Here is a 26,714-nt window from a genome sequence, read left to right as displayed (position 1 = left end):
GAGGAGAGTAGTCGTCAGGGGCTCTGGACACGAAGTTGCCAACATCCAACAAAGGTTCCCTCTGGACACGAAGTTGCCAACATCCAACAAAGGTTCCCTCTTTTTCAGTAACGTGCTGTTCCTTTTTTCAACAGCAAGAAACCTGAAATCAAGAGGAATCATGAAAAAAAAACCCCTTCTGGCTGCAACCTGAAGGCATCTCCCAAGCCAGACCGGGGCAGATATGATGAGTCCAACTTCAGTGGGCCTCTTCTTCAATGGGGGAGCAGCCAGAGAAGAAGCTGGTATTGCTGGCCAGAGCTCGTTTCTTTTTCTTCCCTGGAGCTTTATTTTCTTGGGATTCTGTTGCTACATGTTTTGACTCTGGGAGGCCAAGGGAGGAGGCACCTGGAGCCGTGTTGTTTAATAGCACCTGCTCCACATCACACATGTCTTTCAGGATCTAGGAAGGACAGAGACAGCTATATGACTAGATCTGGGGTAGGGACAGAGGCTCAGCGCAGCCTAGCCACTACAGATGTTTAGCACACTCCCAATGGTATGAGGTGACCCCCCAAATAGCTCTGTTGAAAAAACCAGACTCTAGCAGATGCCCGGTTCCCAGTTCCCAGCAAGCTGATTGTACCTTTACCTCCTTTTCTCCCACAGCTCTCTGTCAGTGCTAATGCTGAGACGGACGCTAATACATTTGGAAACACCTGGCTTTTAGGCCACCTACCTTGCTGTTGGGAGTAGCACAGACAGGGTTAAAGAAGCTCAATCCTGGGGTCACCTCTGTGGGATCCTCCAGTTTGAAGGAGCCTTCAGAATCCCGAGTCCGCTCAACAGTGCCCAAGCTATCCTGAGAATCAGACAGGGATATTAGAAATTCAGCTACTAGGTTTACACAATCAGTCTGCTCCCCTTCAGCCAGTGAGGTACCAGCTCTGAGGGCCTCATCAGTCAGTGTAAGCAGGTCTTAGGGTGACCCTGCTTGGGGAGGTCACAGTGCTCAAAGGCAGCCTCTGAAGGCAAAAGACTGGGTAGGAGAGTGGCACAGGACACATCATGAGGCATGGTTTAAAACAAGGCTGAGCCTTGGTCATTTCTTTGATTAATCCTCTCCCCTCCCCAATCTATAATATACTTTTTAGCATTTCTACAGAGTGTTGCCTGTATTGGTCTTCCTTTCAGAGAGGAAGCTGAGGCCAAGAGAGAGAAGTTGCTTAGGTAACAAGGCTACTCTGTGGTAGAGCTTGGATTAGAATTATAGCCTGTTGTCATGGAAACTGAACTGGATTAAGAGTCAGGAAGCCTGAGGTCTAATCTTAGCTGCCATGACCAGCTGTATAATATCACACCCAGTCACTTAAGCTTATCTCTGGGCCTTAGTTTCCTTCTCTGTAAAATGGCAGTATTGGACTAGATCAGTGGTTTTCCAACTGAAATTCTAAGAGGAAACTCGATATATAAACAAGTAAAGAGCAAGTTGCTTTGGTTGGCACGGGGTCAAACTGAGCTGGGCCACACTCCTCTGCCTGGAAGCACTTCATGGAGCCACTATAGGACTCTAGAACCCAAATTGAGAAAAGCATGGACATAGAGAATCCTGAAGGTCCTTCTGCAATGCTACTTCTACAGTTCTTAGCCTGACCTCTAGCTTGCCACTTTAGTCCTCTAATGATTACCTACCTCAGAAGTTTTTTTAATGGACGACCCAGGGCAAAACTGCACCCATATAGATGGTTAAGAAATGCACGGTGAACTAGTCTTGCTAAAATTCCTGTGTATCACACAGAGAGCAGTAGGAATGAGCTTTTGCCGTGGGCACAGGTAGGCATAAGGCAAGTTCGGGCATCTGACCTGCTTGGTACTGCACTTCTCAGTACACATTTTGTTTCCTTGAGTCTGCTATCCCTGGGAGCAATGTAAGAACAATTACAGTTAACTTGGCTCAGAACAGTGAATATCAGAAAGACCAAGTTCCTGTGGGTCTTTTCCTAGAGCCATGGAATAGCTGGTTCCCATGGAGAAGGTCTAAGTAACTAATGTCTCAAGATGTCAGAAGGATTAACTTCCTTCCTGGAAACTGCTACCTCAGCACGTGGCCCTTACAATTCCAGCTAAGCCTCTGGACTAGTTTGATCCTGCGTGGCTGTATGCCTGTAAATGCTTGCTCTACTGTTCCTTGCTTGTGCCTTAGACACTGTACAGAAATTTTACAGCCAAGGCTAGGGGTGGGGAACTGCATATCTGGGAATCTCCTGGGAGAGGCTGTGGCTTCTGAAGGGGTTGTGTGGACAGGTTAGCAGCAAGGAAGAAGGACTGAGAAACGAAATGTCTTTTTCTGGTTGCAGAGGGAAGAAGGGTGGGAAGGGCTGTGCAGGAGACTGGCTTTCAGGAAGGAAGGTAGAAGAAAAGGACAGAAACTGCTGGGAGATCTGAAAGGATGGTGAGGGACGACAGCACCGATCCTACCTTGCCTTGCTGACGGTTCCTACACTTTGTGGGGTCACAGCTGCAGTCCACGCCACAGTCCAACTTCTGTCTCCTGCACCCGCACTGCTTGTTCCCACACCAGCCCTTGCAGGAACACTGCAAAGCAGGTTTGTAGAAAGACACATTACTGAGTCAGAAGACTAGGTTTGAAGTACCTTCCCTTCATTCTCAGGCCATTCTAGAAAAACTGGAAAGTACCATCAACTTTACTAAGCTTCTATCTCCTCAGTCCTCTCTTTAGTGAAAGAATGATCACCAAGAACCCCCATAGGTTTTCTAAGAACAAGTCATGCCACACTTTTGGGATAGTATACTTGAAAGATGGATTGGATGGATACCATAATAATGCAGGGCAACTGACAAAGATCCTCATGGTGATTTTATGGCCAAAGTGAAGAACTATGAGATGAATGGGAGTAGAATTAGGCATATTTAAGGACTGAGTATAGTTGCTCAGTATCTTTAGATCTACCCAGCTGTACTTTCATCCAACTCACATTTCTACAGTTTGTTTAGTGTCAGCCTGGGCTTTGTCCTCAGCAGTTTAATCATTCAACATTTTAATAAATCACTGATGATATGAAATAAAATCATTTACATTTGTATAGCACTTTACAGTTTCCGAGTACTTTCATATATAGAAATGCAAAATCTCATTTGAATCTCATAGCCAGTCTACAAGGTAGGCATATTTATCAGCTGTAACAATGACACAAAGCTGGAAGGATGATTAATATGTAAGATAATAGGATCACAATTCAAAAATATTTTGACTGGCTGGAATTATGGGCTGGAAGCAGACAGAAAAGTTATAACAGGGATAAATGTAAGTCTGGCACTAAGTTCCCCCAAATCAGCCATATAAATGTAATGTTGGGTGGGGGAGATCTGACTTAAAAGTAGTTTGGTGCAGGGAATTCCCTGTCGGTTCAGTGGTTAGGACTCGGAGCTTGCACTGACTATGGCCCAAGGGCCCAGGATCAATCCCTGGTTGGGGAACTAAGATCCCACAAGCAAGAATGGAGTCCGCCTTTCCACAGAGCTGGAACTCCTGGCTTGGGGTCTCTTCCCTCCGCCGTCACTGAACTGCCCCAGAGCCTGAGCGGAGGGCGGCCTCACTGAGGCTGCCGGCTCTGGAGGGGCCCCAGCAGCCAAAGCCGCGACAGTCCCGGGGACCACGGGCCGGATCACTCATCCTGGGGTAAGCCAGCTGCCATGTCATGAGGACACTCAAGCAGCCCTAAGGAGAGATCCATGTGGCAAGGAACTGAGGCCTCCTACCTACAGCCACATGACCGTGTGGATGACAGGATCTCGGTGCTCCAGCCAGGCATCAGGGCTGTGCCTCTGAGGTGGGAGAGCCAAGTTCAGGACACTGCTCCACAAGAGGCCTCCCAGCTCCACGTAATACCAAATGGCGAAAATCTCCCAGAGATCTCCATCTAAATGCCAAGACCCAGCTCCACTCAACGACCAGCAAGATACAGTGCTGGACACCCTATGCCAAACAACTAGCAAGACAGGAACACAACCCCATCCATTAGCAGAGAGGCTGCCTAAAATCATAAAAAGGCCACAGACATGCCAAAACACACCACCAGATGTGGACCTGCCTACCAGAAAGACAAGATTCAGCCTCATCCACCAGAACACAAGCACTAGTTGCCTCCACCAGGAAGCCTACACAACCCACTGGACTAACCTTAGCCACTGGGGACAGACACCAAAAACAACGGGAACTACGAACATGCAGTCTGCGAAAAGGAGACCCCAAACACAGTAAGTTAAGCAAAATGAGAAGACAGGGAGACACACAGCAGATGAAGGAGCAAGGCAAAAACCCACCAGACCTAACAAATAAAGAGGAAATAGGCAGTCTACCTGAAAAAGAATTCAGAATAATGATAGTAAAGATGATCCAAAATCTTGGAAACAGAATGGAGAAAATACAAGAAACATTTAACAAAGAGTGAGAAGAACTAAAGAACAAACAAACAGTGATGAGCAACACAATAAATAAAATTAAAAATTCTCTAGAAGGGATCAATAGCAGAATAACTGAGGGAGAAGAACGGATAAGTGACCTGGAAGATAAAATAGTGGAAATAACTACTGCAGAGGAGAATAAAGAAAAAAGAATGAAAAGAATTGAGGATGGTCTCAGAGACCTTTGGGACAACATTAAATGCACCAACATTCGAATTATAGGGGTCCCAGAAGAAGAAAAGGAAAAGAAAGGGACTGAGAAAATATTTCAAGAGATTATAGTTGAAAACTTCCCTAATATGGGAAAGGAAATAGTTAATCAAGTCCAGGAAGCACAGAGAGTCCCATACAGGATAAATCCAAGGAGAAACACGCCAAGACACATATTAATCAAACTGTCAAAAATTAAATACAGGGCTTCCCTGGTGGTGCAGTGGTTAAGAATCCACCTGCCAATGCAGGGGACATGGGTTCTAGCCCTATTCTGGGAAGATCCCACATGCCGCTGAGCAACTAAGCCTGAGCGCCACAACTACAGAACCTGCGCTCTAGAGCCCGTGAGCCACAACTACTGAGCCCACGTGCTACAACTACTGAAGCCTGTGTGCCTAGAGCCCATGCTCCACAGCAAGAGAAGCCACCACAACGAGAGGCCTGTGTACTGCAACGAAGAGTAGCTCCTGCTTGCCACAACTAGAGAAAGCCCACTCACAGCCATGAAGACCTAACGCAGCCAAAATAAATAAAAAAATAAATTAATAAACAGTACTTCTTTAAAAAAAAAAGAAAATAAAATTAATTACAAAGAAAAAATATATTAAAAAAATTAAAAGCAGCAAGGGAAAAACAACAAAAAACACAAAGGGATTCTCCATAAGGTTAACAGATGATCTTTCAGCAGAAACTCTGCAAGCCAGAAGAGACTGGCAGGACATATTTAAACTGATGAAGGAGAAAAACCTACAACCAAGATTACTCTACCCAGCAAGGATCTCATTCAGATTTGACGGATAAATTAAAACCTTTACAGACAAGCAAAAGCTAAGAGAATTCAGCACCACCAAAACAGCTTTACAACAAATGCTAAACGAACTTCTCTAGGCAGGAAACACAAGAGAAGGAAAAGACCTACAATAACAAACCCAAAACAATTAAGAAAATGGTAATAGGAATATACATATCGATAACTACCTTAAATGCAAATGGATTAAATGCTCCAACCAAAAGACATACACTGGCTGAATGGATACAAAAACAAGACCCATATATATGCTGTCTACAAGAGATCCACTTCCGACCTAGGGACACATACAGACTGAAAGTGAGGGGATGGAAAAAGATATTCGATGAAAATGGAAACCAAAAGAAAGCTGGAGTAGCAATTCTCATATCAGACAAAATAGACTTTAAAATAAAGACTATTAGAAGAGACAAAGAAGGACACTACATAATGATCAAGGGATCGATCCAAGAAGAAAATATAACAATTGTAAATACTAATGCACCCAACATAGGAGCACCTCAATACATAAGGCAAATACTAACAGCCATAAAAGGGGAAATCAACAGTAACACATTCATAGTAGGGGACTTTAACACCCCACTTTCACCAATGGACAGATCATCCAAAATGAAAATAAATAAGGAAACACAAGCTTTAAATGATACATTAAACAAGATGGACTTAATTGATATTTATAGGACATTCCATCCAAAAACAACAGAATACGCATTCTTCTCAAGGGCTCATGGAACATTCTCCAGGACAGATCACATCTTGGGTCACAAATCAAGCCCTGGTAAATTTAAGAAAATTGAAATTGTATCAAGTATCTTTTCTGACCACAATGCTATGAGACTGGATATCAATTACAGGAAAAGATCTGTAAAAAATACAAACACATGGAGGCTAAACAATACACTACTTAATAACCAAGAGATCACTGAAGAAATCAGAGGAAATCAAAAAATATGTAGAGGGCTTCCCTGGTGGCGCAGTGGTTGAGAATCTGCCTGCTAATGCAGGGGACACAGGTTTGAGCCCTGGTCTGGGAAGATCCCACATGCCATGGAGCAACTAGGCCCGTGAGCCACAACTACTGAGCCTGCACGTCTGGAGCCTGTGCCCCACAACAAGAGAGGCCACAATAGTGAGAGGCCTGCGTGCCGCGATGAAGAGTGGCCCCCGCTTACCACAACTAGAGAAAGCCCTCGCACAGAAACGAAGATCCAACACAGCCAAAAATAAATAAATAAACAAAAACAAAACAACAAAAAAGATACACATAACTGAATATAATACATTCTTTTAAAAAAAATACGTAGAAACAAATGACAATGAAAACACGACAACCCAAAACCTATGGGATGCAGCAAAAGCAGTTCTAAGAGGGAAGTTTATAGCAATACAATCCTACCTTAAGAAACAGGAAACATCTCGAATAAACAACCTAACCTTACATATAAAGCAATTAGAGAAAGAAGAACAAAACAACCCCAAATTTAGCAGAAGGAAAGAAATTATAAAGATCAGATCAGAAAGAAATGAAGGACACTATAGCAAAGATCAATAAAACTAAAAGCTGGTTCTTTGAGAAGATAAACAAAACTGATAAACCATTAGCCAGACTCATCAAGAAAAAAAGGGAGAAGACTCAAATCAATAGAAATAGAAATGAAATAGGAGAAGTAACAACTAACACTGCAGAAATACAAAAGATCATGAGAGATTACTACAAGCAACTATACGCCAATAAAATGGACAACCTGGAAGAAATGGATAAATTCTTAGAAATGCACAACCTGCCAAGACTGAATCAGGAAGAAATAGAAAATATGAACAGACCAATCACAAGCACTGAAATTGAAACTGTGATTAAAAATCTCCCAACAAACAAAAGCCCAGGACCAGATGGCTTCACAGGCGAATTCTATCAAACATTCAGAGAAGAGCTAACACCTATCCTTCTTAAACTCTTCCAAAATATAGCAGAGGGAGGAACACTCCCAAACTCATTCTACGAGGCCACCATCACCTTGATACCAAAACCAGACAAGGATATCACAAAGAAAGAAAACTACAGGCCAATATCACTGATGAACATAGATGCAAAAATCCTCAACAAAATACTAGCAAACAGAATCCAACAGCACATTAAAAGGATCATACACCATGATCAAGTGGGGTTTATTCCAGGAATGCAAGGATTCTTCAATATACGCAAATGAATCAATGTGATAAACTATATTAACAAATTGAAGGAGAAAAACGATACGATCATCTCAATAGATGCAGAGAAAGCTTTCGACAAAATTTAGCAACCATTTATGATAAAAACCCTGCAGAAAGTAGGCACAGAGGGAACTTTCCTCAACATAATAAAGGCCATATATGACAAACCCACAGCCAACATCGTCCTCAATGGTGAAAAACTGAAACCATTTCCACTAAGATCAGGAAAAAGACAAGGTTGCCCACTCTCACCACTCTTATTCAACATAGTTTTGGAAGTTTTAGCCACAGCAATCAGAGAAGAGAAGGAAATAAAAGGAATCCATATCGGAAAAGAAGAAGTAAAGCTGTCACTGTCTGCAGATGACATGATACTATACATAGAGAATCCTAAAGACGCTACCAGAAAACTACTAGAGGTAATCAATGAATTTGGTAAAGTTGCAGGATACAAAATTAATGCACAGAAATCTCTGGCATTCCTATACACTAACAACAAAAAATCTGAAAGTGAAATCAAGAAAACACTCCCATTTACCACTGCAACAAAAAGAATAAAATATCTAGGAATAAACCTACTTAAGGAGACAAAAGACCTGTTTGCAGAAAATTATAAGACACTGATGAAAGAAATTAAAGATGATACAAACAGATGGAGAGATATACCATGTTCTTGGAATGGAAGAATCAACATTGTGAAAATGACTCTACTACCCAAAGCAATCTACAGATTCAGTGCAATCACTATCAAACTACCACTGGCATTTTTCACAGAACTAGAACAAAAAATTTCACAATTTGTATGGAAACACAAAAGACCCCGAATAGCCAAAGCAATCTGGAGAACGAAAAATGGAGCTGGAGGAATCAGGCTGCCTGACTTCAGACTATACTACAAAGCTACAGTAATCAAGCCAGTATGGTACTGGCACAAAATCAGAAAGATAGATCAATGGAACAGGATAGAAAGCCCAGAGATAAACTCATGCACATATGGTCACCTTATCTTTGATAAACGAGGCAGGAATGTACAGTGGAGAAAGGACAGCCTCTTCAATAAGTGGTGCTGGGAAAACTGGACAGGTACATGTAAAAGTATGAGATTAGATGACTCCCTAACACCATACACAAAAAGAAGCTCAAAATGGATTAAAGACCTAAATGTACGGCCAGAAACTATCAAACTCTTAGAGGAAAACATAGGCAGAACACTCTATGACATAAATCACAGCAAGATCCTTTTTGACCCACCTCCTAGAGAAATGGAAATAAAAACAAAAATAAACAAATGGGACCTAATGAAGCTTCAGTGCTTTTGCACAGCAAAGGAAACCATAAACAAGATGAAAAGACAACCCTCAGAATGGGAGAAAGTATTTGCAAATGAAGCAACTGACAAAGGATTAATCTCCAAAATTTATAAGCATCTCATACATCTCAATAACCTAAAAACAAACAACCCAATCCAAAAATGGACAGAAGACCTAAATAGACATTTCTCCAAAGAAGATATACAGACTGCCAATAAACACATGAAAGAATGCTCAACATCATTAATCATTAGAGAAATGCAAATCAAAACTACAATGAGATATCATCTCACACCAGTCAGAATGGCCATCATCAAAAAATCTAGAAACAATAAATGCTGGAGAGGGTGTGGAGAAAAGGGAACACTCTTGCACTGCTGGTGGGAATGTGAATTAGTACAGCCACTATGGAGAACAGTATGGAGGTTCCTTAAAAAACTACACATAGAACTACCATATGACCCAGCAATCCCACTACTGGGCATATACCCCGAGAAAACCATAATTCAAAAAGAGTCATGTACCAAAATGTTCATTGCAGCTCTATTTACAATAGCCAGGAGATGGAAGCAACCTAAGTGTCCATCATCGGATGAATGGATAAAGAAGATGTGGCACATATATACAGTGGAATATTACTCAGCCATAAAAAGAAACGAAATTGAGCTATTTGTAATGAGGTGGATAGACCTAGAGTCTGTCATACAGAGTGAAGTCAGAAAGAGAAAGACAAATACCGTATGCTAACACATATATATGGAATTTAAGAAAAAAATGTCATGAAGAACCTTGGGGTAAGACAGGAATAAAGACACAGACTTACTAGAGAATGGACTTGAGGATATGAGGAGGGGGAAGGGTAAGCTGAGACAAAGCAAGAGAGAGGCATGGACATATATACACTACCAAACGTATGGTAGATAGCTAGTGGGAAGCAGCCGCATAGCACAGGGAGATCAGCTCGGTGCTTTGTGACCGCCTGGAGGGGTGGGATAGGGAGGGTGGGAGGGAGGGAGACGCAAGAGGGAAGAGATATGGGAACATATGTATAACTGATTCACTTTGTTATAAAGCAGAAACCAACACACCATTGTAAAAATAATTATACTGCAATAAACATGTAAAAAAAAAAAAAAAAGCAAGCCAGTCAGCCAGTAATTTGGAGCTCAGAAATCATAGGGAGAGAATGTTTCAGTAAACCCTGGGTCAGTCAGACTCTATTTGAAATGATATATCCTATTTTAGGGCCCCATAATTTTTTTTAGGCATATAAAAAGTGTAGACAAGAAAAAAACCCCACTCATGTCCCCAACCCTCCCTTGATGACTAAAATACAGATAGAACTGAAGCCTCCTGTCTATGCTTTCCTGATCCCATTTGCCTTCCTCCCTCCCAGGGGCAGTCTCTTGAATTAGGTGCTTATTATCCCATGCATGTCTCTTTTTTACCACATATGAGTTTTTGTTTAAAATATGTAAGGAGTTATCTTACATACTTTTAAACTTTATATAAATGGTATCTTATCATCCGTTGATGCATGTAGCTCCTGTTCCATTCATTTTCACACTATGAGCATGCCACAATTTACCCATACTCCTCATAGTGCCATATTTCACACTTACAACAAGGCTACAGTAGTAATAGCTGACATCACCATGTGCCAGGCACTGTTACAAGCGCTTTCCATATATTAAGCCCATTTTATCAATAAGTATGTTTCCTTGTGCACACATTCAGGAGTCCACTGTGTGTATGTGCTTCACAAAGAGGGAATTAAACAAAAAGGGGGTGGGTGACCAGCATTATAGGAAGTGATGTTGTAAGAGAAATGGTGGAAGAAAGTAAGGATAGTTTGGCTTGGAACAAATATAGGTGACAGAGCTCTCAGAATGATGGATTAGAGTCAGAGGAGACCTCAGTGACCATCTAAAGCCTGATTTGATGTATGAAGCCCCACTCAAACATCCCTGGTCTTATTATCCAATGCTCTATTTATCCTGAGATAACAGTTTCTATATAACTTCTGATCTCAGGACCAAATTCTGCCATCTGGAATGATATGGAATCAATTTAACCCCACTTTCACAGCATATATGTTCAAACCCTGAGCATCATTTTCACTCCCCAGTCCCACTCTGTCCAAATCCTCTCAAAGCTAAATATACCTAGCTCCCTCAATGATTCACCACATGACATGGTTTCCAAGAATTCTCACCACCTTGGCTGTATAACAATTTCTCCAAGTTCATCTTCAATTGTGACACCCAGAAATGAGCATAACTTTCTAAATGTGGTGTGACCATTGTGAAGCAGATTGAGACAAACACCTCCCTTGTTGTGAACTCCATAGTTCTGCTAATGAGTCCTAAATCACAGTAGCTTTTTTTCCCTTGTCATATCTTTGTGGATTCATATTGCATTTACAGTTAAATTCAAGCCCTTGAGTCTGTTTCATATGGACAACCATCACCATTGTTGTGTAGTTGTGAGGGTAAAAGAAACCATTAAAACATCTTCCCCCTCGCCCCCATTATGAGAATAATACATAGTACTTTATAAAATCTGAAAATTAAAACCATGATTTTTAATATTTAACAATTGTATATAGTCTTTCATCATGTGGAAATGTCAATTTACTTAACTGGTCACCTAACGTTAGATATTAAGATTGTTTTGAAAGAAATTGTTTGCCATTAAAAATCATGTTGCAGCAAATATCCTGGTACATAAATACAATCCAAATCTTACCATGATTGACAAGGCCTCTGATTACCCCTCTGACCCGACCTTGTACTGCACTCTCCCACTTCTCAGTATCCTCCAGCCTCACTGGCCTCTTCAGCTGTTCCTTGATAAGCCAAGCTCATTCCTGCCCTGAGGTCTTTGCATTTACTGTTTCCTGTTCCTGAAATGTTCTTCTGATTTTTTTCCCGACTTGCTCCTTCACTTTGTTCAGATCTCAGCTTAAATATCTCCTCTTCAGAGAGGCCTCTCCCAAACACTCGTCCAAAGTACTCTTTTCCTACCCCATCATTCTCTATGATTTGACTACATTTTCTTTTAATCTCTTATCATCTAAAATTATTTTATTTGTTTTTCTGGTCACTATGAGTCTCTCTCCACAAGAATGTCTTCAGTTTCATGAGGCCAAGGATTTTACCTGTCTTGTTTATTGCATCGCCAGCACCTAGAAGCAGTGCCTGATACATAGTTTGATGCTCAAAAAAGATTTATAAATCTTTTTACATATCAATGACTATATCCTTAGTATAAATACCTATGTGTATAATTATTGAGCCAAAGGATAGGAATATTTTTAAGGCTTTTGATGCATATTTTCAAGTTGCTTTCCAGAAAGGTATGCCAAACTACACTCCTAACAACAGGAATGCCCACCTTAGTCACCTTTGCCAACACTGGACATAACAGAAAAAAAAAACCCCTAACTTTGCTTCTTTGAATAAGACAGAGCAAAACACAGAGTTCTATGACATGTCCTAGAGACACCTCGCCAGGATGACATTGATCCATTGATTGCTACAGGCTGGGTATGGTCCTCTGACCATTTACACATTTATCTATATTATATGCCTCAAAAACACTCTATTACCCTGTCCATGTGTCTCTATTTTATCCAAAGTACAAGAATGGCATCTGAAGGGCTATCATAAGGAAGAACAATTAGACTTCTACATAGCCAAGACTCATTGGGATGATTTATAGGACAGCTCAACAAGGAACAACTTTCCAACACCTACTTGGAATACAATGGGCTGCCCTGTCTCACGACTGTGAGCCTCCCCCTACTAGATTGCTTGTTTTCAAGCAAGCAGAGCCTAGATAAACACCTGGGAGTTGTATTATAGAACAGTCATGACGTACATGACAGATGTATTCACACGAATGCCATGTGCACTAGCTTTAGCTTCATCCTATTTTCTCTCACACCAGGACGCAGATCAGAATATAAGAGAGGGAGCAAGATCTTGCCACAGACAAAATCTCAAATATGATGTATGTGGGATGTGTGTGTATACGTGTGTGTGTATCACAACTGCTAGCAACCCACCAGCATGTCCCAACAACATAGCTGAGAACCACTATAATAGAGAGATTCTTTATATAAAAGCAGTGGGAAGTCAAGATGAAAGACCTCTGGGGTTCCTTTAAGCCAGTGGTTCTCAACCCTGGCTGCACATAAGGAATCTCTGGGGAGCTTTTCAAAAAGGCCAGGTCCCACCTCAGACCAATTAAATCAGAATATCTGGGGGTGGGGTCCCAGGCAACCTGTGTTTAAAAGCTCCCTGGGGGATTCTAACGTGTAGCCAGGGTTGAGAATTATTTCTTTAGAGTCTATAATTCTTCTAGCACTGATTTCAGTGTTACATTATATCTCAGAATGATAAGATCTGGTAAAAATTGTAACATAAAGGATACCAGGCTAGGAATTGGGAGGCTTGGGCTCTAGTCTTATATTTAATACTTGGCATGACCTTGGACAAGTCACTCCATCCAAGTTTATCTCCATTCTTTCATTACTAGAGACCAGAATACCTCCTCCCTCTTTTCTGCCAAAGGGGACAAATGGGAATATTTGTAAAAATGCTTACAGTGCTTTAATAACAATACCTGCATGATATTTTATCCTTCACAAGGTGCTCCTGCATATATTCCTTCTTTTAACTTCTCAGACACCATATAGCCCCATATAAAGGTAGTATTATTAAAACCCATTTATTAAAAACAACAACAACAAAACCCATTTATACAACTTTGACTGTTACTTTGACTCAGGATATTAGTGCTGGAAGGGACCTTATATATCACTATTCTAGCCTCATCCCTTTATTACATAAATAAGGAATCTGAGGCTCAGAGAGATTAAGTGACTTGCTTAAGGCTATCCAACTAAACAGTGGCAAAGTCAAGGCTACAACTCATGTTTACCTGGCTTCTAAGCTATCACTTCTTTACTACAGCACATGGCCTATCCTTCGGCATCTCCTTAGTACAGATAGGAAATATAGCTGAATGAGGAAACCTAGTTTTTTCAGCATTAGCTTTGGACAAGTCATCATTTTGGTACCTGCTGCAGTCTCCTTTGCAGATACCTAGTGATTCATACCAGCCCGCTTCAGCTGGGTTGAAACAATAATAATCAGGATGGCCTTCATGCAAAGCATCAAGGTCTACAGCTGATGTGTCTACAAGCAGTCTGATCAAAGAGCAGTCCATGTACTTCGAGGCCTCCAAAAGGGAGAAACTAGATTGTATGCCAACTTGCTCCCCTTAAAGCCCAGTTATATTCTCAAGTTATAAAATCAGGGAAAAAGCCTAGAAAATAATCATCTCTCAGTGTTTTAGAGATAGGATTTATCATTGATAGCAAATATCACTTACTTGCATTTTTGGCTATACTTCTATATTTCCTTTTTAAGCTTACAGCAACAGTGCTATTATATCTATGCTTGTGTGTGTGTGTGTGTGATAAGCTTTCCTCAAGGACAAGTATACCCATATTTGCTTGCCATTTGGAAACTCCTTCCCCAGAGTTTTAGGTCCTCTACCATTTGTTTCTGTGTGTACTTCTCACCTGTGCTTCCTAGTACTTGGCTGACCTTTTCATCAACAATCAGCTCATGCTTACCACTTCAACCACAGCAGAGAGCATAAATGTTTGCTGAGTAAGTGAATCAAAGTCAGACATGTTCTGCCCCATCTTCTCTCAGTGTCGCAGCTCTATGTCCCGCTACTACCTCTACTATCAAGTCTTTGCGATATGCTATTCATTGTGCCAGAAAATGGCTTCCCAGGTGCTCCCAAGACTGTATTTCCCTTTCTGTCTTATAATGAAGCAAGAGTCGTCCCTTTCATGGCATGTTCATAAACTATATCTATTTGGTTTGGCTTTACAGTCACTCTTAAAAGCCCCTCAGTCCATCTCCCTGAGATGAGTATGCTGAGGTCCTGTGATGTGTTCCTATTTCTTTGGCTTGTTTTCCAATTAGATTATAAGCTCTCTGAGGCTAAGGATGAGCTCTTAGTCCCACTAAGAGCACACGGTATGTTGCATTCCTGATGACTTTCCAAATGACTTACGGCCACCATGGCTGTCTAGTCCTCATGAGTTAAGCGCTTCTCTCTGGTGTTGTAGCTTTACAAGGCTCAGTTCCCCATGTGGTGCACTATCAGCTAATGAAATCGAATAACCTTCCAGGAATCCAGCTAGGGTAATTTGTGAGCTGTTCTCTTTAAGTGGAATGTGGCTGCAGGCCACAGTTGGGGTAGTGATGAACTGTAATGCCTGGGAAGTTAATGTTTCAACATAGAACACCTAGGTTTAATAAATCCGTAGGATTATCATTGTGTAAGTAAATAGAGCATGCCTCAAAGTCAGATTGTTTCTAACTAGCCTTAACTTTGGTGTGTTCAATCTTAAAGCTCCCACTTAGCTTCTGGGCTACAATTTTTACTGATATGACCATGATGTGGTAGAAACAAACTGGACTTGGAGTCAGAACATTCGATTTCAAGTCCTGACTGTCACTTTGTTTTATGTCCCTGGGCAAGGTCATTTCCCTCTCGTGGGTCTCAGATCCAGCTGTAAAATACAAATAATAAACACCTCACTGGATTTTTTTTTGCTGACAATGAAAAGAGGTAACATATATGAGAATGGTATATAGACTGTAAAATGCTTTAAAAATGTGAAAGATTATTATGGTCACACTGGAACCAGTTTCAATGAGATGGTATAGAACACTACTACTTGTTCAGACTGGTCAGAACTTGAAAACATGAAAAGAGCCTCCCTGTGCACCCAGGCAGCCCTCTCAACTAGCCCCCAGTTCCATACAGAGTTGGCCCAACAAGCACCCCTCAGCAGAGCCAGTGCCTCTGAACACGATCGAGGGATTGAGGTGTAGGGTCTGGGGCCGGTACACCCTCACTGGCAGTGAAGACTAATGACTAGAACCCCTGAAAGAGATGAGCTGCCTCCTACCCCTTGGATGTTCTTCTTGGACATCTTAACTAATTTTGTTGGCTTCCATTCCTCATCATCCCCATCACCACCATCACCATCACTGTCCTCAGGCTCATTCACAGAATATTCTGAACAATATTTTATATCTTCGATGTTCATGCTTTGCTCCAGGAACTTTTCTTTAAACCGGGGAGGTTTGGGCTAAGAGAAAAAGTTTGGAATGGTTATTTAATTAAAAACAACAACAACAACATGTGGATTATATCTTCCCAGTAGCTGCTGCCCGCTATATTCTCAGAGCAGAGATTTCAGATTTCCTCAAATATACCCCACTTGGCTTTACCAATCAGAAGAAATTCTGCTTTAGCCTTTGGCCTCAGTCTTTGAAGGGAGAGAAACTGAAGGGATAGAGGCTGAGCAATCTGAGGGAGGAGGGAGGGACTCATGATATGATAAGTATCTTTGGATGGACAGCCGAACACTGCTCTTTTCTATGCGCCTCCTCCTCAGTTGTGTTGCATAATGCCTGTACATGGTCCAAAGTCAGCCGTCTAGGGAGGGAGAATGACTATTTTCTTCACGATTGTACTGTAATTTTATTTGGGACTCCATAGAAAATTGAGATGCTGGAATGTGGGAATTTTAACTCTCAACCACTTCTGAAAGGTGATTTTAGTACACTCACCCCAAACCTTGGCTATGCAAAGGTATCACAGGCCCTGAGCAGTTTACCTTAGGTGGGATATATTCGAAAGAAGAGTCTGGAGATAGAAGGGTATCCTTGGGAAGATGAGATTTCTGTCTGCTGGCTACTTGGAGGAGGTTCAATTTCTATTTGAAAAGAAGAGACAAAGTGTACATTGCAGGGCAGCTTCTGAGAGTGTTCATGGCTAAAACATAAAGATTCCTAAGTTAGCTTAATCTTAAGCCATGGTAAAGTGAGGCAGGGTAAGAGCAAAGTAGGTTGAAGGACTCCCACTTTACATGATCAGTATTAGATTCAGAAAAGAGCAAATTAAAAAATGTGTGGGCTCCCCTGGTGGCACAGTGGTTGAGAGTCCGCCTGCCGATGCCGGGGAAACGGGTTCGTGCCCCGGTCCGGGAAGATTCCACATGCCGCGGAGCGGCTAGGCCCGTGAGCCATGGCCGCTGAGCCTGCGCGTCTGGAGCCTGTGCTCCGCAACGGGAGAGGCCACAACGGTGAGAGGCCCGCGTACCGCAAAAAAAAAAAAAAAAAAAAAAATGTGTTTATGCCATCTGAAATGCACATGACCATACCACACGGAAACTAGATGTAGACCTCATAAAATTGAGCCAAGTCATTATACTCAGGGTTGCTCCCACGAGCTGGCCTCTGTTGCAAGAGGGTCTCCCAGGGCTTATTAAATGGGTGGGAAGCTGTACTACCTGCTTCATGATTTTGTTCTCTCGGAGAAGTTGCTGATTTTGCTCACATACTTCCTGCATCTTCTCAAGTTCTTCATCCTATTTCGAGATAATGCAGTGATAGGTGGGGTTATTTTGGGCACTACATGTGGGTTACCAAACAACTCACAGGGATGAAAACATACTACTGCCAAGTTGCTGGCAGCAGGTGGTTTTTGCACAGCAGGCACTGGCGCCCAGAGAAATGCCTGATCCCCACCAATTCCTAGGTGTCCTGAGTGCCACCTCTATTCCAACGCTCCCAAGCAGCCACGACTGCACTTGCAGGAAACATGGGCTCTGCTCTACATGCCTTCCTCGTTCTTTTCTATTTTCTAGCCTCATGTCCCTTATTCATATCAGGATGCTGATAAAGAAACCCATCCAGAGTGTCAGCTGTTTCTTTGAAGTCTACAGATGCTTTTGCCCACACTTCTCAACACAGGTTAGGCAGTTTATTTGCTACACTAATAAACCTGATTAAACTTCCTTGGCACTTATGATAATTGGATTCATGCCTACGACCTTAACACATTTGGTTGTCTTTGATGGGCAGTGCCAAGGAAGCCGTAGAGACTGGTGGTTCAGGAAAAAAACTCTAAGTTGGATAAAATAGTACTCCATCATGCTACTAAAGGGTGTGGTATTCCCAGCCTCTGGAAGAAATGCAGACCCCAGGCATTTTACAAACAGGTCAGGTCTCAACTCAGAACAGGCACGGGAAGAGACAGCTAAATGTCCCTAGGATTCTACTGGATGATTTAACTTTCTCAACTCTTTAGAGCTCAGCGTTGAGGCAAAGAACCAGGAGGCCTCGAAGTCTGGTATGGAGTATGTACTGTCATTTCTGTACCAAAACGGAGGTTATCCTATATGTTGCTACATCCTAAACACCCCTAAATTGATCAAACAGGGCAACAAGGCAATAGAGACTACCATTATAAAAGGCTACCATTATAAAAGGCTACCTTTATAAAGCTTTTTTTCAGTAGGTAATTACTCTTTCCTGCAGGTACAGTCATGTAAATCAGACAGGATTCTCAGTCAGGCCTGGGGACCCCATCTCTGGAGACCTTTGTCTCATCTCCATACCTGACACTTCAGGATGCTCAGCAGCTGTTGTTCCTTTTCGCTGACGGACTCCTCTAGCTGCTTCTCTGCCATTTGGCTTTGCTGCAGCTGGCTGAGGAGGTATAGCACCTAGAGAAAGATACAACCCAAAGGTACCAAAGGAATGAGAGGAAAAAGGAATTCTGGTTTAGTCCAAGCAGTGATCCAGTTACTCCTTTGTGATTTCAAAGTAAATTGTTCTCTTTGGCTCTCATGGCTTGAAGCATCATCATGTTCATCTTGGTATTAAAGTTGGAGGCTAAGAGCCATTGTCACTGGTACGTGTAAACTTATTAGATAAGTCATTTTTCTCTATTTCTGGTTTCTTATTTACAAAAATTGGAAAAGACTACGTGGTCTTTTGAAGGAAACTTCATACCCCCATTATTATTATTATTATTTTTAACTAACAACAAAGAGCAACAATGGTTTGTTTTTCAGTATAGCTTCTTGGCTCACCAGCTTACCTTCTCTTGGTGCTGTTGCTCCACTCTCACCAGCTCTGCCTGTAACTCTGTCTCTATTTCAGCAAAATGATTTCGTTCCTCAAACAGCATCTTCTGCATGTCAGCACAGCTGGCCTTGTTCTGTTTCAGGCTGCTTTCAAGCTTGCTGACCTGTATTTTGGAGGAGACCAGCTGGAAGGGATAAAAGAAGATCAGTTTATTTGGAGAATGGCCACCTTTCCCCATTCATTAGGCAGGAAAATGTCAGCTTTCTTGAAATGGACCGAGAAAAGTTCTTCCATGTCCAAGTCCATTCTTATGTTTTCATGTCATATGGATTCTACCATTGAATAGAATCACCACCACCCAAACCAAGGGCCAAGATAGATATCTGCTGAGATAGGTATCTTAGAGCTGGAAGCCACTGCTGAGGTCATTTAATCCCTTGTTTTACCTCAAGGCAAGAATAAATCTAACACAAACAGTATCTGACAATTCCAAACTCTGATACTCAAGAAGTTCTTCCTTAATTTTAAAGAGAAATCCACAGCACACACCCTTATGGCTAATTATGTCCCATTTCAGAATGTCTGTGTTCACATGTTGGAACTTGTAGACACATTAGCCGAGACTACAGCTCTGGCTCTTCAGGCTAGATTGATATCCTATGCTGGCCTAGTTTTATATTCTCTACTAGCCCAGATGGTGAACATCATAAACACCAGTGTTCACAAGACTAATCAGGATTTCCTTAGTAGGAAAAATCTGCTAACCCAACACAAAAATGCATAAAGGATAGCACTGCTCAAACTTGCAGAGTCGGAGTTTGTATGCTTGCTTCAATCACCAGAGGTGATCAATTTTAATTCCTCTTGTGACAGTGGAAGATGATATATTTATTTTAAGGTCAGTGAAGATGGATTTTCCTTAAGATGAATCTTTATATGTCAAAGGTTTTCTTTCCTAGATTGTACCTTAAACTTTTTGAATATAATACATGTCAGAGGTGTTTTAAAAAGTAGTATAATATTTTACGTTTGACCTGTGGCCTACTATGGCATCCTGATTTTTCATAATAATAACAGTGAACATTTATTGAGCACCTGCTATATGCCAGGTATGGGTATCAACTTGCAACTCATATATATATATATATATATATATATATATATATATATATATTTTTTTTTTTTTAAAATATGGAACGCTTCACGAATTTGTGTGTCATCCTTGCGCAGGGGCCATGCTAATCTTCTCTGTATCATTCCAATTTTAGTATATGTGCTGCCGAAGCGAGCACTCATATATATTTTTAAGTGACTGGCTTGTACTTGCCCACACCAACCTTTACCCATAAAACTATTTCTCTAATGTTTGTGTCATTGTGGTTTCTACCATGAGCAGTGGCAATAACACTATGATAGTATTCTAGGCTAACATCTTATTTCAACCCACCAAGCCAGACCCTGAATTGCTGAGAGGAAGAGAGATGTTTACCTCTCCAATTAAGTATTTCAGGGCACACTTGGCTTCCAGAATGGTAGCAATATTCTCCCAGCGGTGTTTTGGCCTGTCTTCACTTTCTGCATCCAGCAGCTTCTGCTGTAGGTCAGCAATCTGAGCACTCCTTCAGGGAAAGAAACAATGAGCCTTATTTCTAGTAGCCTCAACACCAAGGAGAGGGGAAGAGCTCTGAGGAGAAACTTCAAATAGTTTCACGGACAGAGGTATCAGTTAAATACCATTTAAATAATGATTGAGTCATCTGGTTAGGGTTTTATACAGTATCTCAAAACTTGTTACAAAGGGATGCTAAGACTAACCAAATGGTTTTATTTTATTAAATACTGGTTGAAATAAGTGGGTCATATAGTGGGACTTGGAAAGATTTGTTTTAGTGAGGCTTTTGTTGTAGCACATTGACCATAATGTGACTTTGTCTTGAGGCCACATAAGCTGGAACTGTGACGTGGTGGCTCACCTATGCAAGGACAAGATTCAGGTTAGAGACCTTAAGGGAAAAAAAATCTCAAAAGAACAAACAGGTAGATGCTCTTTGCTGGAATCTAACACCAAACTGATACCTATGGCTGGTGTCGTGAGAGGTTATCTTGGAGTACCTGCCACAGGACTGAGAAGTTTCTACGAAAACTAGATACCATGACCCTGGTTATAGCTTCCAGATACTTTACGGTCAAGTATGGCCTGAGACCAAGATGTACACAGTATTTCAGTTTTGTCAATAGCTTCCTTCTCAAATTTGCTAGGTGTCCAGTGAGAGGGAGCATACCGGCATGTGTATAACATGCAGTGCTATGTAAGGTACTATAAAGAAGATGGGTACTAAAATAATCTAAGATAGCAGTTCTAAACTTTTTGGGTCTTAGGACCTCTTTACACTCTTAAAAATTATTGAGGACCTCTAACAAATTCAGCTCATGTATGTTATACCTATAGATATTTACAGTATTAGAAAGTAAAACTGAGAAAAACATTTATTAATTCACTTAAAATCAAAACAATCCATTATACATTAACAATTACACCTGCAATGACACTATTTCCAAATAAAGTCACATTCTAAGGTCTGGAAAGGACATGAATGCAGGTTGGGGGAGTGTGTGTGTCACACACACACACAACAACATTCTCCAACACGAAAAATAATGTAGTGAGAAGAGTGGGATTGTTTTACATTTTTACAAATCTCTGTAATGTCTGGTTTAGTAGAAGATAGCTGGATTCTCATATCTCCCTCTGCATTTAATCTTTTGTAATATGTTCTGGTTGATGTAAATGAAGGCAATCTGGCCGCACATGGATATGTAGCTGGACAAGGGAGGAGCATTTTATTATTTTATTTTATTGTGGCCGTACCGTGCGACTTGCGGGATCTTAGTTCCCCGACCAGGGACTGAACCCAGGCCACTGCAGTGAAAGTGCCGAGTCCTAATCACTGGACTGCCAGGGAATTCCTGGGAGGAGCTTTTTCATTTTTAATTTTATTTATTTTTGGCTGCATTGGGTCTTCGTTGCTGTGCATGGGCTTTCTCTAGTTGCGGCGAGTGGGGGCTACTCTTCGTTGCGGTGCGTGGGCTTCTCATTGTGGTGGCTTCTCTTTGTTGCGGAACAGGGGCTCATGGCGCGTGGACTTCAATAGTTGTGGCACTTGGGCTCGGTAGTTGTGGCTTGTGGGCTCTAGACTGCAGGCTCAGTAGTTGTGGTGCACAGGCTTAGTTGCTCTGCGGCACGAGGGATCTTCCCAGACCAGGGCTCGAACCCCTGTCCCCTGCATTGGCAGGTGGATTCTTAACCACTGTGCCACCAGGGAAGGCCCCAGGAGGAGCCTTTTTTTTTTTGCTGTACGCGGGCCTCTCACTGTTGTGGCCTCTCCCGTTGTGGAGCACAGGCTCCAGACGCACAGGCTCAGCAGCCATGGCTCACGGGGCCAGCCGCTCTGAGGCATGTGGGATCTTCCCGGACCAGGGCACGAACCCACGTCCCCCTGCATCAGCATGCGGACTCTCAACCACTGCACCACCAGGGAAGCCCAGGAGGAGCATTTTAATAGCCTTTTCAGATAATTGTGGATATTCTTCTTTGAGACTACACCAAAACCCAACAAGTTCCTTAAAAGTTAGTTGAAATGTGGTTACTTGCAATCTGAATGGATCTTTTACTCAAACGTGATTCTGTAACATGTCATTTGGACAGTCATACAGAGCCTTCAAATCAACACATTTCATTACACAATATAAAAAAGACCACAATTGTTAATATCACTACTGGTCTCATTAGAAAAGTTATGAAAAACTGTCAAGTTTACAGTGGCAGATACACGTTTTCCAAAATTCTAAGTTTTGCTTGAAAGCTCAAATTTTATTTTTGGTGACAAACACTGTCATTTGTTTTCCTTGACTTGACAGGCTCACTCGGTTCATTTCTGAGAAAATGTCTGCCAAGTACCCAAATCTGAATAACCATAGTTTGTCTGTCAGTCGTTCTTTCAAGTAAAAATGATGTTCCATGAAAAAAGAGGCCTGTTAAACTCACACCTCAAACAATCACACAAGTGCTTTTCCTCGAGAGAAACATCGTCCTTCGGCATCAGCACAAGTGGTTTATGTGTTCTTCCCATTCTGTCACACTGAATATTAAAAAGATCTGAACTCAAGGGTTGAGATTTAATAAAATTAATAATTTTTATTGCTTTATCAAAGCCAAAAGTAAAACTGACTTTTAAGTAAAACCGAGAGTGTGTGGTGGTGAAGTATTCAATGACTGCTAGTACAGGTTTGTGCTACTGGTTTGATTCAAGCTAAGGTGTTAGCAGTTTTGTCCACTGTTGCTTTTGCACTATCATGGCAAATGTCAGTGTAGTAAAAACGGCAAAAAATGTCTTAATACTATTATAAAAACAGGGAGTCACCTAGACTCCCTGAAAGGGTCTCAGTGACACCCCAGGAGTTTGTAGACCTCACTTTGAGAACCCTGGTCTAATATATAGTCTTTTCCTTTAACAAGCTTACAATCTGTCTAGATTGACAAGACTAATCAATGTAAAATAATTAATAAATATAAAGATAACATACATCATCTATACTACATGACCGAGTACTGTAAGTTCTGAAGGAGTTTAGAGAAGAGGAAAATTAATGAGGGATGAAGAGTCAGGGAAGGCTTCTTGGAAGAGGTGGGCCAGAACACTTCAGCATTGTTCTATCTATCCAATGCCCTTTCTTGTCCTTAGGGAAATTCCCTTGATTAAAGTCACCTCTGTCTAATTGCCCTCTACCTGGCACCTGCCCTACATTTAAATAATCATTTACTTATGCACAGTGGTGTGCAGGTAAATGTTTAACAAACAGTACCTAAAAAAACCAGATCTGATTTGTAGCTTTTGCTAGTTTCTGTAGTGTGAATACTCTCATCAAAGGAATTGTAAGCTCTCAACAGTTTACAACTGTCTTAAAATTTTAACAAACAATTCCAACACACCACTGTCAGTCATTATACTGTTTCTACTCGAGAGCAAGGACAATGCCATCTATTCTTTCTATATATCCCAACTGCATCCAGTGCGGCATAAAGCAGAAACTCAAATGTTGAGCAACTTAAAGACATATCCAAAGATAAACAGCTAGTATGTGTTGCTAAAAACAAATTAAATGGTCTCCAAGGTCTTCTGGGCAATAAAATTGTATTACCCTAAGACACTATAAAATATCTGTCAAAGTTTTGTTCCTTCTAGATTTCACAGATACTTAAAAGAAAGTAACAGTGATTAAAGAGAAGAGCATTCATTGAGCACTTCTAATATGCCAAGTACTGTGCTATGTACTTTACTTTCTAATCTCATTTAATGGTCATGATACTTTACTTATGCATTATATTATATCTACTTTGCTGATGATCTCTAATTCTCCTTCTCCCAGGTTGTTGATCTTCTGGTATCATTTCTTGGGTTCCTCTAAAGTTTTGTTTTTAGTCAGTTCTTGTGGTATATGATAAAGACCATAGACTTTGGAATTAGATAAACTGAGTTTCAAATCCCAGTTCTGTATAAACTTCAGCAAATTTTTTAAGATCTTTGAACCTTTAGCTTAGATCTCTAAAGTGAGAAGAATGGTACTTACCTCACAAGGTATACCTCACAGGGAGAGACTGAATGAGAAAATGTATCTAACATGTCTAATGAAGTGTATAGCTCAAAAATTGTTACTTTTTCTTGTTTCTCCTACATCACAAAGCTTCTGAAAAACAAGCTTTTGAATAACTGATTGATAGGTTCTATTTTGATTCAAGGCATAAATTTTTATAATGCCTTAGACATAGTCCCATTACCTGAGTTCCATTTCAGTCTCTAGGCTTTCAATCTGCTTTGTAATGGAATCCTCTGACTCAGAAACTTGACCACGCAGTTCAGCAAGTGAGAATGTACGCCTCTGTAAAGAAGAATAGTGGGGATGAGGGTGAAGTACTACTTGGAAAGTAATTCTCCAAAGTAGTGAGGGCTTCTGGGGAGTGTGGAGTCTGATCATTGGTAACGTATTTCCATAGGGCACTTACGCGGAGTTTAGGAGGTGGATTCTCCCCAGATTCCACTTTTTCTTTGAGTTGAGCCACATCCTGAGCCAGGATCTTTCTGTCTTCAAGAAGGTCATTCAGATGGCGCTTGGCTTCCTCAGTACTGACCATAACCTCAATTTCATTTCCAAGCCAACTCTAGAAGATAAATCAGTGATGTTGGGTTAGGGATGAGGAATCTCTGGCCCATGGGCTATATTCAGCTCCAGATTTAATTTCACTTGGACCAGAGCCCAAGTAACTAGAAGTGAGATTTCCATTTGTGCCTACACTGACCAAAAATCCCAATAATGCTCTAAGAGCCTTTAACAGCAATATCCCAAAAGGTCACAAGAAACGTTTTCTGCAGAAAATCTTTCTCCAGATATCCTAGCATTTCTATGTATTCTGTCTTTACCTTCTCCACTTTCTCCTTAACCTTTGTCCTTAACAAGTCATAATATAGAACTGAAGTATATTTAGATTACCTGTTCTATTTAATAAATAGATAACTATTATTAATCTTTAAAATAGATGAATGGAATTTTTTAAAAAAGCAAACAAAATTAACTAAATTCAGTTTTTAAAAAAGTAACCATCCCTGAGAAACCTTTCACTTTTGGATGAAGATATACCATGCTAAGAGTAATCAAAGAAAGCTGGAGTGGATATATTAATATCAAATAATATAGAATTTACATCAAAGAATATTATTAAGAAGAACAAAGGCTGGAGGTATCATGCTCCTTGATTTCAAACTATACTACAATGCCACAGTAATCAAAACAGTACGGTACTGGCACAAAAACAGACACATGGATAAATGGAACAGAATAGAGAGCCCAGAAATGAACCCACACTTATATGGGTAATAAATCTATGACAATGGAGGCAAGAATATACCAATGGGGGAAAAGATAGCCTCTTCAATAAATGGTGATGGGAAAACTGGACAGCTAGATGCAAAAGAATCAAACTGGACTACCCTCTCACACCATGCACAAAAATAGATTCAAAATGGATCAAAGACCTAAACGTAAGACCTGAAACGATAAATCTTTTTAGAAGAAAACATAGGCAGTAAGCTCTCTGACATCAGTCTTAGTAATATTTTGGGGGCTATGTCTCTTCAGGCAAGGGAAGAAAAGCAAAAATAAACAAATGGGACTATATCAAACTAAAAGCTCTTGCACAGTGAAGGAAACTATCAACAAAATAAAAAGGCCATCTACTGAATGGGAGAAGATATTTGCAAACGATATAACTGATATGGGTTAATATCCAAAAATACACAAAGAACTCATACAATTCAACATCAAAAACAAACAAACAAACAAAAACAAACAACCAGGTTTAAAAGTGGATAGAGGATCTGAATAGACATTTTTCCAAAGAAGACATACAGATGGCCAACAGGCACATGAAAAGATGTTCAACATGGCTAATCATCAGGGAAGTGCAAATCAAAACCACAATGAGGGCTTCCCTGGTGGCGCAGTGGTTGAGAGTCCACCTGCCGATGCAGGGGACTCGGGTTCGTGCCCTGGTCCGGGAAGATCCCACATGCGGCGAAGCGGCTGGGCGCGTGAGCCATGGCCGCTGAGCCTGCGCGTCCGGAGCCTGTGCTCTGCGGCGGGAGAGGCCACAATGGTGAGAGGCCCGCGTACCGCAAAAAA

General features: G+C 41.1%; 1 protein-coding gene across 1 annotated transcript in view; it reads right to left on the bottom strand.

Annotated features, from left to right (window-relative positions):
• Positions 1-238: 238 nt before the first annotated feature.
• KIF4A (kinesin family member 4A) overlaps positions 239-26,714 on the bottom strand; it is a gene marked incomplete at its 3' end in the record, with an annotated part of 126,465 nt that continues 99,989 nt past the window's right edge. The window contains exons 20-30 of the mRNA XM_082864820.1: positions 25,042-25,197; positions 24,817-24,917; positions 20,470-20,599; positions 18,994-19,164; positions 18,509-18,616; positions 17,399-17,476; positions 16,724-16,822; positions 16,010-16,192; positions 2,458-2,574; positions 719-841; positions 239-442 (exon numbers count right to left, since the gene is read on the bottom strand). Coding sequence (XP_082720946.1) covers positions 239-442; positions 719-841; positions 2,458-2,574; positions 16,010-16,192; positions 16,724-16,822; positions 17,399-17,476; positions 18,509-18,616; positions 18,994-19,164; positions 20,470-20,599; positions 24,817-24,917; positions 25,042-25,197 — 1,470 coding nt within the window. The remainder of the gene's footprint in view (positions 443-718; positions 842-2,457; positions 2,575-16,009; positions 16,193-16,723; positions 16,823-17,398; positions 17,477-18,508; positions 18,617-18,993; positions 19,165-20,469; positions 20,600-24,816; positions 24,918-25,041; positions 25,198-26,714) is intronic.

This window comes from Leucopleurus acutus (assembly GCF_964270905.1).
Source record: "Leucopleurus acutus genome assembly, chromosome: X".
Lineage (NCBI taxonomy): Eukaryota > Metazoa > Chordata > Mammalia > Artiodactyla > Delphinidae > Leucopleurus > Leucopleurus acutus.
The sequence above is the reverse complement of the archived record's forward strand: the minus strand, read 5'-3'. Positions and strand labels throughout refer to the sequence as shown.